The sequence below is a fragment of the Lipophrys pholis genome (genome assembly GCF_963383615.2).
Source record: "Lipophrys pholis genome assembly, chromosome: 21".
Classification (NCBI taxonomy): Eukaryota; Metazoa; Chordata; class Actinopteri; order Blenniiformes; family Blenniidae; genus Lipophrys; species Lipophrys pholis.
The window spans coordinates 24,297,476-24,309,507 of NC_137649.1; the positions used below are offsets into that span (position 1 = coordinate 24,297,476).

At 42.0% G+C, this 12,032-nt stretch overlaps 1 protein-coding gene across 1 annotated transcript; it reads left to right on the forward strand.

The window, feature by feature from the left end:
• Positions 1–1,218: 1,218 nt before the first annotated feature.
• Positions 1,219–10,072, forward strand: vgll2a (vestigial-like family member 2a; the record flags this gene model as incomplete). The annotated part of the gene is given in 5 exon segments (XM_080490259.1): positions 1,219–1,329; positions 6,038–6,087; positions 6,089–6,303; positions 8,312–8,809; positions 10,029–10,072. Coding segments are annotated over 5 exon segments (918 nt in total).
• Between the last annotated feature and the right edge of the window lie 1,960 nt (positions 10,073–12,032).

A 12,032-nucleotide genomic window follows, 5' to 3' on the forward strand; every position in this document is an offset into this window, starting at 1 on the left:
AACTTTCTAGAGTTTAGGTTTCTAGACGTTGCCGTTTTTTTTTTAATTTTCTCAAGTTTGTTGAGTTTCTAGAGTTTGTTTATAGACTTTAAGTTTCTAGAGTTTAGGTTAATTTGTTGAGTTTCTAGAGTTGGTATTTCTAGTTTGTTGAGTTTTTAGAGTTCAGGTCTCTGGAGATTGTTGGGTTTATTAAGTTTAAGTTTCTAGACTTTCTAGCATTTAGATTCCTAGAAATTGTTGGATTTGTTAAGTCTCTAGAGTTTCCAGAGTTTAAGTTTCTGGAGTTTGTTAAGTTTCTAGAGTTTAAGTTTCTAGTTTGTTGGGTTTCGACACATTTAAGTTTCTAGAGTTTAAGTTAGTTTGTTGAGTTTAGTTTTCTGGAGTTTGTTGAGTTTCTAAAGTTTCTCGAGTTCAGTTTCCTGGAGTTTGTTGGGTTTGTTAAGTTTCTAGAGTTTAAGTTTCTAGAGATTAAGTTAGTTTGTTGAGTTTCGGTTTGTGGAGTTTGTCAAGTTTCTAGAGTCTAAGTTAGTTTGTTGAGTTTCTGGAGTTTAGTTTTCTGGAGTTTGTTGAGTTTCTAAAGTTTCTCGAGTTCAGTTTCCTGGAGTTTGTTGGGTTTGTTAAGTTTCTAGAGTTTAAGTTTCTAGAGATTAAGTTAGTTTGTTGAGTTTCGGTTTGTGGAGTCTGTCAAGTTTCTAGAGTTTCTAGCGTTCAGGTTTCTGGAGTTTGTTAAGAATCTAGAGTTCAAGTTTCTAGTTTGTTGAGTCCTGTGATTGTTTGAAGTCTCTGTGCGCATTAAGAGCCTGTTAATGTGTTAAAGACGAGGTGGAGCTCCGCTGTGATTGGAGGGAGGGAGGTGGGGGGGGGGGGGGGGGGGGGGTCAGGAGCAGCAGCAGCAACAGCAGCAGCAGCAGCAGCAACAGCAGCAGCAGCAGCAGCAACAGCAGCAGCAGCAGCAGCAACAGCAGCAGCAGCAGCAGCAACAGCAGCAGCAGCAGCAGCAGCAGCAACAGCAGCAGCAGCAGCAGCAGCAACAGCAGCAGCAGGACTCCCCTCAGTGCGCCCTGGACGGCTTCACAGTTTGGTGCGTAAAGAGCGCAGAGCGGCCGCGCGTCCAGCTCGACCCCGGGATTAGCGTCTCCTCTCCGGCCACTCGGACCGCCTCCCCCCTCCCCTCCATGAAGCTCGGCTCCCCGGTCCTCGCTCCGTGAGCTGTTCGCCATGAGCTGCCTGGATGTGATGTACCAAGTGTTTGGTCCGCAGCCGTACTTCAGCTCCTACAGCCCGTATCACCACCACCACCACCACCCGCAGCACCACCCGCACCAGCAGGTAACCCGCGGCACGCGCTGCGCTCCGCCGCGCGCTCTGCCTGAAAACCCCGCGAGATAATTACCACGGACCACTGGAAAGTCTTTAAAAGTACTCACAATACTCTTATTACTGTAGTTACTTTCTAGGAGGTTTTTCCTCCAGATGAACTTTGACGTTTAACTAAAATCAACCAGATTAAATCTACGAAATCAAAACCTTTTTCAACGTTTTCTTTCTACAGGAAAATGAAAAGGCATCAAAATAAATCGTTTTAATTATATATAACAGGCGGAGACTACTACAGTACAGGATTACTTTATTGCTGTTAATTTTATTTTCATAGAGATTACACCCTGTAATCTAATTTTCAAACTCAACGATTTCAAAAATAAATGTGTTTCTGCTCACAAGGCTTCAGTTCTGAAATACTCAGAGTACAATAGAGGATTACTCTACCATGTGTACCTGTTAGTAGAACACTATTATTACTTTATTCCTCTAAATATCACCCCAATAGAGATTACACACTGTAATCTGATTCTCAATCTATTTCAAAATCAAACTCAAAGTTGAGTTTTTTTATTTGTGTTTAATTCAAATGAAAGTAAAATAAGTGCAAATATTTTTACATATTTTTTTGTCATATTAGTTCACATTTGTCTTATAAAAATACTTAAAATAAATTTTTTTCAGGACGTTTTTCTTTGTAACTGAATTAAATTAATTTGAACCAACATGATATTTTCTGCCCGGAGTAAAAAAACGCAGTAAAAACTAAAACTATTGCGTGTGTGTTTTTTTGAGAACAATCATAAATGTGAGACATTACAAATACTCAGATTACTGTATTAAAAGAACATTCTGGGATTGTTTTCTTTCAGAATTTCTGTGTTTTAATTCATTTGAAGTGAATTTACACGATATAATAGAAGTAACACTTCTCATCTGTGGAAACAAAAAGTATAATTTAATATGAATATTTGTCTTTGTCATAAACTTGAATGTATTTCATATTAGTAATACTCATACTAATTCAGTATATTTACTGTGATTTTTGATTCTTGTTGATTCTCTTTAATGAAATTTGTCTATTTCTTGATTTTCTTCAGAGAAAAGAAGAGAAACGTCACAACTTTGATTTATTTTGAAAGTTTTTTTCTTTTTTTAATTGAACTTAATAAAAAGAAGTTGTTTGTTCTCATCGTGTTCATCACCCAGGATTCAAAACTATTTTAATCCTAAAAACTACTGCGCAAAGCGTTTAAGATTGTTTAGAAATGTAAGACATTACAAATACTCTGATTACTTTAATAAAGGAGGATTTTGGCTTGTTATTACATTTAAGTGGAATTTACAATAATTAATCTATTTTTTTCTTGAATAAGATGTTGAAAGTGAATTAAAAGAAAATGACATTATTCATATTGTTTTTCATCGAGTTGTTTCCCGTTGAAGTTTTTTTATCTGAACAAAGTTTAATTAAAGACGTTAATTTGTCTTTATTGTAAATGTGATCTACTTTATATAGGATAATTCTCACATTTATATGATTGAGTTTTCTGTGTTTTCAGTATTTAGTAGATTTTGTGTATTTCTGAGTACCTTTGAAGTTTTTTCCGACATCATTCCGAGACGAGGAGACGCAGTAGAATCGTCGCTCCACAACTCGTCATTTCAAACTGCTAATTTAATAAAATAATCTAAATCTCAAGTGATCCTGCTGTTAATCTACCTGCAGTAAAAATCCTGAAAAGTCGCTTGTGACTTTGAGGTTTTCAGGATGTTGGTGTTTTACTTTTGTTTATCTTCAGTAGAATCTTTAATGTTTTACTGACTTTATCCACTGATAACGAGACACAATAGAATCCACCCTTTGACGATATTTATATTACTATATAATATTTCAAACTTGGAAAAAGCATTTTAGGCTTTATGAGGATTTCAACTAGTTGAGAATGAGTATTTTGAAATATATTTGGAATAATAAGTGTGTTATCGCAGTGGAACGGTACTCAGTGCTTTCCAAATACACTCCTCCTTTTCTGTCTTTATTTCTTTAGATAACATTTTACTTCTCAAAATATTTAATTATTATAAAAACTTTATCTGAAGTTTAAAATAGAAAAGAACAAATCAGATTCTGATCTAGAAGTTCTCCTGATGAGGAACTGAGATGAAGTTATTTTACAAAACACAATTTTTTATTATTTCATTTTGAGGAAAAACAAAAAAGTTTTGATTTTGTTTCACTTTTTAAATTAGAAATTTAACTTTTTAAAGAAAAAGGCCAAACCTGCAATTTACTGAGCCAAAGATTAAAGATACTATTTACTTTATACGCAGGTTTTATTTAAACATCCCTGGAAGTTTTATTCTTTTTTGATTCTGTGTATAGAAGTGAATGTATATGTGTTTGTTTGAGTATTGGTGTATAGATTATTTAGTGTACGAGTATACTCATAAAATATACCTTTGTTAGCAGGTGTGTGTGTGTGTGTGTGTGTGTGTGTGTGTGTGTGTGTGTGTGTGTGTGTGTGTGTGTGTGTGTGTGTGTGTGTGTGTGTGTGTGTATGTTTTATTTTGCCGGTGTTGTGAATATTTCTGCATGATTGCAAATACTTGCTCTCCTGCAGTGAGAAAAGGTCGTCAATGTTTTTCTCCTAGATTTTAATTCTCACTTGAAAGCATCAACTTATGTTGCAGAGTCACTAGATTCACTAGAGTCACTAGAGTCACTAGAGTCACTAGAGTCACTAGATTCACTAGATTCACTAGAGTCACCAGAGTCACTAGATTCACTAGATTCACTAGAGTCACTAGAGTCACTAGATTCACTAGATTCACTAGATTCACTAGAGTCACTAGATTCACTAGAGTCACTAGAGTCACTAGATTCACTAGATTCACTAGATTCACTAGAGTCACCAGAGTCACTAGATTCACTAGATTCACTAGATTCACTAGAGTCACTAGATTCACTAGATTCACTAGATTCACTAGAGTCACTAGATTCACTAGAGTCACTAGAGTCACTAGATTCACTAGAGTCACTAGATTCACTAGTCACTATATTCATTAGAGTCACTAGATTCATTAGATTCACTAGAGTCACTAGATTCACTAGATTCACTAGAGTCACCAGAGTCACTAGATTCACTAGATTCACTAGAGTCACTAGAGTCACTAGATTCACTAGAGTCACTAGAGTCACTAGATTCACTAGAGTCACTAGATTCACTAGAGTCACTAGAGTCACTAGATTCACTAGAGTCACTAGATTCACTAGTCACTATATTCATTAGAGTCACTAGATTCATTAGAGTCACTAGATTCACTAGAGTCACTAGAGTCACTAGAGTCACTAAATTCATTAGATTCACTAGAGTCACTAGATTCATTAGAGTCACTAGATTCACTAGATTCATTAGAGTCACTAGAGTCACTAGATTCATTAGATTCACTAGAGTCACTAGATTCATTAGAGTCACTAGATTCACTAGAGTCACTAGATTCATTAGATTCACTAGAGTCACTAGATTCATTAGAGTCACTAGATTCACTAGAGTCACTAGAGTCACTAGATTCATTAGATTCACTAGAGTCACTAGAGTCACTAGATTCATTAGAGTCACTAGAGTCACTAGATTCACTAGATTCATTAGATTCACTAGATTCACTAGATTCACTAGAGTCACTAGAGTCACTAGAGTCACTAGATTCATTAGATTCAGTAGATTCACTAGAGTCACTAGATTCACTAGAGTCATTAGATTCACTAGAGTCATTAGATTCACTAGATTCACTAGATTCACTAGAGTCATTAGATTCACTAGAGTCACTAGAGTCACTAGATTCACTAGAGTCACTAGAGTCACTAGATTCACTAGAGTCACTAGATTCACTAGAGTCACTAGAGTCACTAGAGTCACTAGATTCACTAGAGTCACTAGATTCACTAGAGTCATTAGAGTCACTAGAGTCACTAGATTCACTAGAGTCACTAGAGTCACTAGATTCACTAGATTCACTAGAGTCACTAGATTCACTAGAGTCACTAGAGTCACTAGATTCACTAGATTCACTAGAGTCACTAGATTCACTAGAGTCACTATTTTCACTGTTTTTCTAGAACTTTTATTTTTGGACTGGAATAAATCCTGCTCACTGTCCCAAGTTCCTTATAGCATTAGCAGGTATAGCTGTAGCATTAGCAGGTGTAATTGTAACATTAGCAGGTGTAGCATTAGCAGGTGTAGTTGTAGCAGTAGCATTAGCATTAGCAGCTGTAGCTTTAGCAGTAGCATTAGCAGCTGTAGCTGTAGTATTAGCATTAGCAGCTGTAGCTTTAGCAGTAGCATTGGCATTAGCAGCTGTAGCTGTAGTATTAGCATTAGCAGCTGTAGCTTTAGCAGTAGCATTAGCATTAGCAGCTGTAGCTTTAGCATTAGCAGTCGGAGCTGTTGGTGAAAAACCTTTAACAAACTACCAAGTCCAGCAGAATCTGGACTGGGAGTCGTGACCCGATGGAGGAATCATTGTTCTGATTGGCTCTACTGAGCATGTGCAGAACTACTAGTGATTCTGGCGGCGGTGACCAGGAGCAGCGTTTACGAAAAGTTGTGTTTTCCCCCCGTTTCCACGGAGACGGAGTCAAAATGTTCAGATTGGGAGTCGTGACAGAACCGAGGAAACCTTCACTGCATTCTGTCGTGACTCTTCTCTCCAGAAGCTGGCGCTCTACTCCAAGATGCAGGACCTGCAGGACAGCGGCAGCCGGCCAGGGCCCCCCGGCCCCCCCGGCCCCCCCCGGCCCCCCCGGCCCCCCCGCCATCAAAGAGGAGGACAAGGAGCTGCCGCCCGGCGCAGAGTACCTGAACTCCCGCTGCGTCCTGTTCACCTACTTCCAGGGAGACATCAGCTCGGTGGTGGACGAACACTTCAGCAGGGCGCTGAGCCAGAGCAGCACATACACACCCAGCAAGAGCCTCCGAGGTGTGTGTGTGTGTGTGTGTGTGTGTGTGTGTGTGTGTGTGTGTGTGTGTGTGTGTTTTTAATTCTTATCTCCATTAATTTCATTTTCAATTAATTAATTAAATAATATTTGTTAGATTTACTCTAATTTAATCAGATTAGTTGTATTTTTTGTTATTTCATCGATTCTCTTTAATTCAAGTTTGTTTTTATTGAATTTGATCAGATTTAATTCCTATTTAATTCTTATATTTAGTCAGTAAATCTATGGAATGTAATCTGATTATTATGATGATCTGATTCTGATGTGTTTTTATATTTTATATTCTAAAGTCATTTTGTTTTCAGATTTGATCAGATTTAACTTCATAAAGTTGTAATTTGTTGTTATTTCATCCAAACACTTTAGTTCAAATTTCTTTTTGGATTTAATTCCAATTTAATTATTTTATTTTAACTCTTTCAGGGCTTTTATGTTCTAGAATTCTCTCTAATGTAATCTGATTACTCTAATCTAATCTGAGCACCTTGTTGTTCTCTTATTTCGTATTTCTAGTTAAAGTTCCTCCACCAGAATAAAACTTTAAACTCTCAAACTTTATATGTTTCCTGACGCCATCTTGGGAAACCTGCCCCAGGGCATTCTGGGATATCGCCAGTCTGGATGTAGTGGAACTGAAGCTTTTTCCTCAGAGAATCCAGATGTGCAGAGATCCAGAGGACAAACAGGATCTTGTGACACGAAGCCTCGGGAACCTTTAGGAGGTTCTGTGACGCTGAGACGTCAACAAACCGGGGATGTCCCGCCAAAATAAAATGCTGGAAATACCAGTTAGTCTGAGTGTGAAGATGAACTTCCTCCAGGAAGTTTTTATTGGAGACGAACGTGAAGAACTAGAACTGGATCCTAGTTTGGTTCTGGGAGAGGAACTTTAATGATCTGGTCTCTCTGTGTGTCGTCTGTTGTTCTGCTTGTTGTTCTGCTTGTTGTTCTGATTGTTCTGATTGTTGTTCTGATTGTTCTGATTGTTGTTCTGCTTGTTGTTCTGATTGTTGTTCTGCTTGTTGTCTGCTTGTTGTTCTGCTTGTTGTCTGCTTGTTGTTCTGCTTGTTGTTCTGATTGTTGTTCTGCTGGTTGTTCTGCTTGTTGTTCTGCTTGTTGTTCTGATTGTTGTTCTGCTGGTTGTTCTGCTTGTTGCGCTGCTTGTTCTGATTGTTGTCTGCTTGTTGTTCTGATTGTTGTTCTGCTTGTTGTTCTGCTTGTTGTTCTGATTGTTGTTCTGCTGGTAGTTCTGCTTGTTGTTCTGATTGTTGTCTGCTTGTTGTTCTGCTTGTTGTTCTGATTGTTGTTCTGATTGTTGTCTGCTTGTTGTTCTGCTTGTTGTTCTGCTTGTTGTTCTGCTTGTTGTTCTGCTTGTTGCTCTGCTTGTTGTTCTGCTTGTTGTTCTGATTGTTGTTCTGATTGTTGTTCTGCTTGTTGTTCTGCTTGTTGCGCTGCTTGTTGTTCTGCTTGTTGTTCTGCTTGTTGTTCTGCTTGTTGTTCTGCTTGTTGCTCTGCTTGTTGTTCTGCTTGTTGTTCTGATTGTTGTTCTGATTGTTGTTCTGCTTGTTGTTCTGCTTGTTGCGCTGCTTGTTGTTCTGATTGTTGTCTGCTTGTTGTTCTGCTTGTTGTTCTGCTTGTTGTTCTGCTTGTTGCTCTGCTTGTTGTTCTGCTTGTTGTTCTGCTTGTTGTTCTGATTGTTGTTCTGATTGTTGTCTGCTTGTTGTTCTGCTTGTTGTTCTGCTTGTTGCTCTGCTTGTTGTTCTGATTGTTGTTCTGATTGTTGTCTGCTTGTTGTTCTGCCTGTTGTTCTGATTGTTGTCTGCTTGTTGTTCTGCTTGTTGTTCTGCTTGTTGTTCTGCTTGTTGTTCTGCTTGTTGTTCTGCTTGTTGTTCTGCTTGTTGTTCTGCTTGTTGTTCTGATTGTTGTTCTGATTGTTGTCTGCTTGTTGTTCTGCTTGTTGTTCTGATTGTTGTCTGCTTGTTCCAGACGGCTGTTTCCCGATGAGTCAGCGAAGTTTCCCTCCGTCCTTCTGGAACAGTTCCTACCAGCCGTCCGTCTCGTCTTCGCTGTCGGCCGCTCACTCTGAGCTGTCGTTCCCTGGCGACCCGTACTCCCCCACCGCCTCGCTGCACGGCCACCTGCACCAGCCGGGCGCCGACGCCTGGCACCCGCCTCACCCCCACCCCCCCCACCACCACCACCACCACCACCACCACCCGTACTCGCTGGGCGGCGCCATCAGCGCCCAGAGCTCGGCGTATTCGCGACCGGGCGTCCACGAGATGTACGGCGCGGCGTTCGACCCGCGCTACGGCTCGCTGCTGGTGCCGTCGGTGCGCTCGCACCACCGCCTAGCGTCCGGCGGCTCGGGGGCGGGGCCAAGCGCCTCGCCCTGCGACCTCGGGGGGAAAGGGGAGTCGGGGTCGGCATGGAGCGGCGCCTTCCCTGGAGCCGGGTCGGAGCTGGGACTCAACATGGACGCAGGTACTCAGCACTTTGAACGCCTGAGGAAGAACCGCTTCTGATTGGTCGGAGGGGGCGGGGGCGGGGGAGGGGGCGGGGGAGGGGGGAGGGGGAGGGGGGGACGAACACATCGTGTTTTCATTTCCGTTTACACATTTCAAATAGAACCGCATTGTTCCAGAAATGTTTGGCGTTTACACGCGACGCTTCAACTGAAGATGTGTCGTTTTTTAATGTTTTCATATCTGAAAAGTTTGACATTTACGTTTCAAGTGAAAACTCCATGTTTTTTCGTTTCAGAAAAGTTTCACATTTCTACAAAATGTTTCAAATAGAGAAGCATCATTTTTACGTTTTATGTTTCTACGACAACGTTTCAAGTAAAAATTCTTTGTTTCTTTTCCTCTGAATGGTTTCATGTTTACTCAGGAACTTTTCCACTTCCAATGTTTCGTTTTAGCGTTTTTGTTTCAGGGAAATTCGTGTTTTCACAATAACAAGCATAAAAAGTGGAAACACGTTGGTTTTGTGTTTTACTTTTCAAAAATGTTTTGAAAAACGTCTTTTTCCATGGAAACGGCAGAAACACTGATAACTATGAAGTTCTCATGTTGGTCCACTAGTTGGTGCTGTTGTTAGTTTTAGTACTGAAAGCACACACACACACACACACACACACACACACACACACACACACACACACACGTTGGTGCTAATATGTACAAAAATTGTAAAATATTTCGGAATTATTGACAGAGTGTGTGAAGAGGAGTTGCTCATCCACAGACCTGTGTGTGTGTGTGTGAGTGTGTGTGTGTGAGTGTGTGTGTGTGTGTGTGTGTGTGTGTGTGTGTGTGTGTGTGTGTGTGTGTGTGTGTGTGTGTGTGTGTGTGTGTGTGTGTGTGTGCGTGTGTGTGTGTGTGTGTGTGTGTGTGTGTGTGTGTGTGTGTGTGTGTGTGAGTGAACAAAAGCAGGCCTCAGTTCAGTTTCTTCTCTCCCGGATCAACTTACAACAAGTGGTTAGAAGAAACAAACACACTCTCAATCAGCACCTTTAAAGCAGCTGTCAGCCTCCTTCTGCCGCTTAAAGCCCCTAACCTCCCCTTAATGCCCCCCAACACTCCTCCAACACCCCCTAACACCCCTGCTCGCCTCGGGCTGACTTCTTTCTTCTAACCTTCCTCTCTTCCTGCCCCCCCTTCCTCCGCCTCTTCCTCCTCCTCCTCTTCCTCTCTCTCAGGTCTGCAGGCGCAGGATAAGAGCAAGGACCTGTACTGGTTTTAGAGACCGTCGAGAACCTGCCCCAACCCCCCCCCCCCTGCCCCTCCCTTCTGCCCCGCGGTGCCCCGTGTGAGGCGGCCGCTGGAGAACCATGACAGCTTGTGGTCTGCTTGCAGCTCTGCGTCGTCGCGTTGGCGGCGGCTGACGCACGTCCGGGCGAGTCTCGAAACAAACTGGTCCGCTGTGGACGAAGATGAGGCTCTTGTGCTCCCTGTGGAGCCGCCATTCCCCAGGACGCGTGGCGGGCGGAGACACGTGTTGTCGAACTGGAGACGACGTGTCGGTTGGACGTCAGCGAACGACTCGACAGAGGCGGCGGCGGCGGTGTGGGAGGAGTTCCAGTAGCTGAAGCGCATCCTGAGCACAGTCCTGGATGTTCCTGTAAATGTTCCTGTAAATTACTGTCCTACGGTTGGAAACGCCTGGAGGGAGGCGGAGCTACAAGCACAGATTCCGTCCTGTCGAAGCTCAGGAAGCCACGTGAAAAACTTTCACATTGTAAAAACGAGACGAAGAGACTCGTCAAGAAACGTCTTGAAGTGAAATCTGAAAACGTCCATTTACACAACAACGTTGGTCGAAGCCACTGAAAACGTAACTTTTTGAAAACAGTCTGACAGATGTGGAAAATGAGCGTCGTTCCAGATGATTTCTAAATAGTGGGAGGAGTTTATCCTCACGGATGCTGCCATTTGATTTGAACGTGTTTGTAAATAGATATGTAGATATTTTGTGATCCACTGCGTGAAAACCTCAGACTTTAACTGCGACAGATCATCTTCTGTGTTGTTTTTCTTTTTTCTTTTTTTTTTCTTTTTTGACAAATTCCGATTTATTTGCTGCTACACTTCAATGTGGTTGATAACTTGAAATTGTCCACAGACGCTTTCTGTCCCTGAAAGAAACTTTTCTTCACAAGATTTTGTTTAAAACCAAAGTTGGTCTCCACTGGAAAGACTAATTCTAATACTGGGTCTACATCGGGCGGTGTCAAGACTGTGCAGAGGCTTATGTAGAGGGTTTGAGGCTACACAGAGGGGTTTGAGGCTACTCAGAGGGGTTTGAAGGGTTTGAGGCTACTCAGAGGGGTTTGAGGCTACACAGAGGGGTTTGAGGCTACACAGAGGTGTTTAAGGCTATTCAGAGGGGTTTGAGGCTACTCAGAGGTGTTTGAGGCTACACAGAGGGGTTTGAGGCTACTCAGAGGTGTTTGAGGCTATTCAGAGGTGTTTAAAGGCTACACAGAGGGGTTTGAGGCTACTCAGAGGTGTTTGAGGCTATTCAGAGGTGTTTAAAGGCTACACAGAGGGGTTTGAGGCTACTCAGAGGGGTTTGAAGGGTTTGAGGCTACTCAGAGGGGTTTGAGGCTACACAGAGGGGTTTGAGGCTACTCAGAGGTGTTTAAGGCTATTCAGAGGGGTTTGAGGCTACTCAGAGGTGTTTGAGGCTACCCAGAGGTGTTTGAGGCTACTCAGAGGGGTTTGAGGCTACACAGAGGGGTTTGAGGCTACTCAGAGGTGTTTGAGGGGTTTGAGGCTACTCAGAGGTGTTTAAAGGCTACACAGAGGGGTTTAAAGGCTACACAGAGGGGTTTGAGGCTACTCAGAGGTGTTTGAGGCTACTCAGAGGTGTTTAAAGGCTACACAGAGGGGTTTGAGGCTACTCAGAGGTGTTTGAGGCTATGCATGGCCTGTGTGTATCGTTTGCTCTCGTAGCATAAATGACACTTAAACCAACTGTAATCATGTAAAAACCATGAAACGCCCAGTTAGTCCAAGTTCCCAGTGGAAAGATGCAGGATTACAAACATGGCCGACGTTTTGCTCTTCATCCATTTCTATGGTGAAGTCTTCATCGTTTTTCTTCCATTTTTTTTGGGGTCGTTGTCTCAGGAATCGGACTTCCTGGAGTTGTAGATGGAACCTCGTGTTGGGAGAAGCTGGTTTTCTCTGTTTCTTTGTGT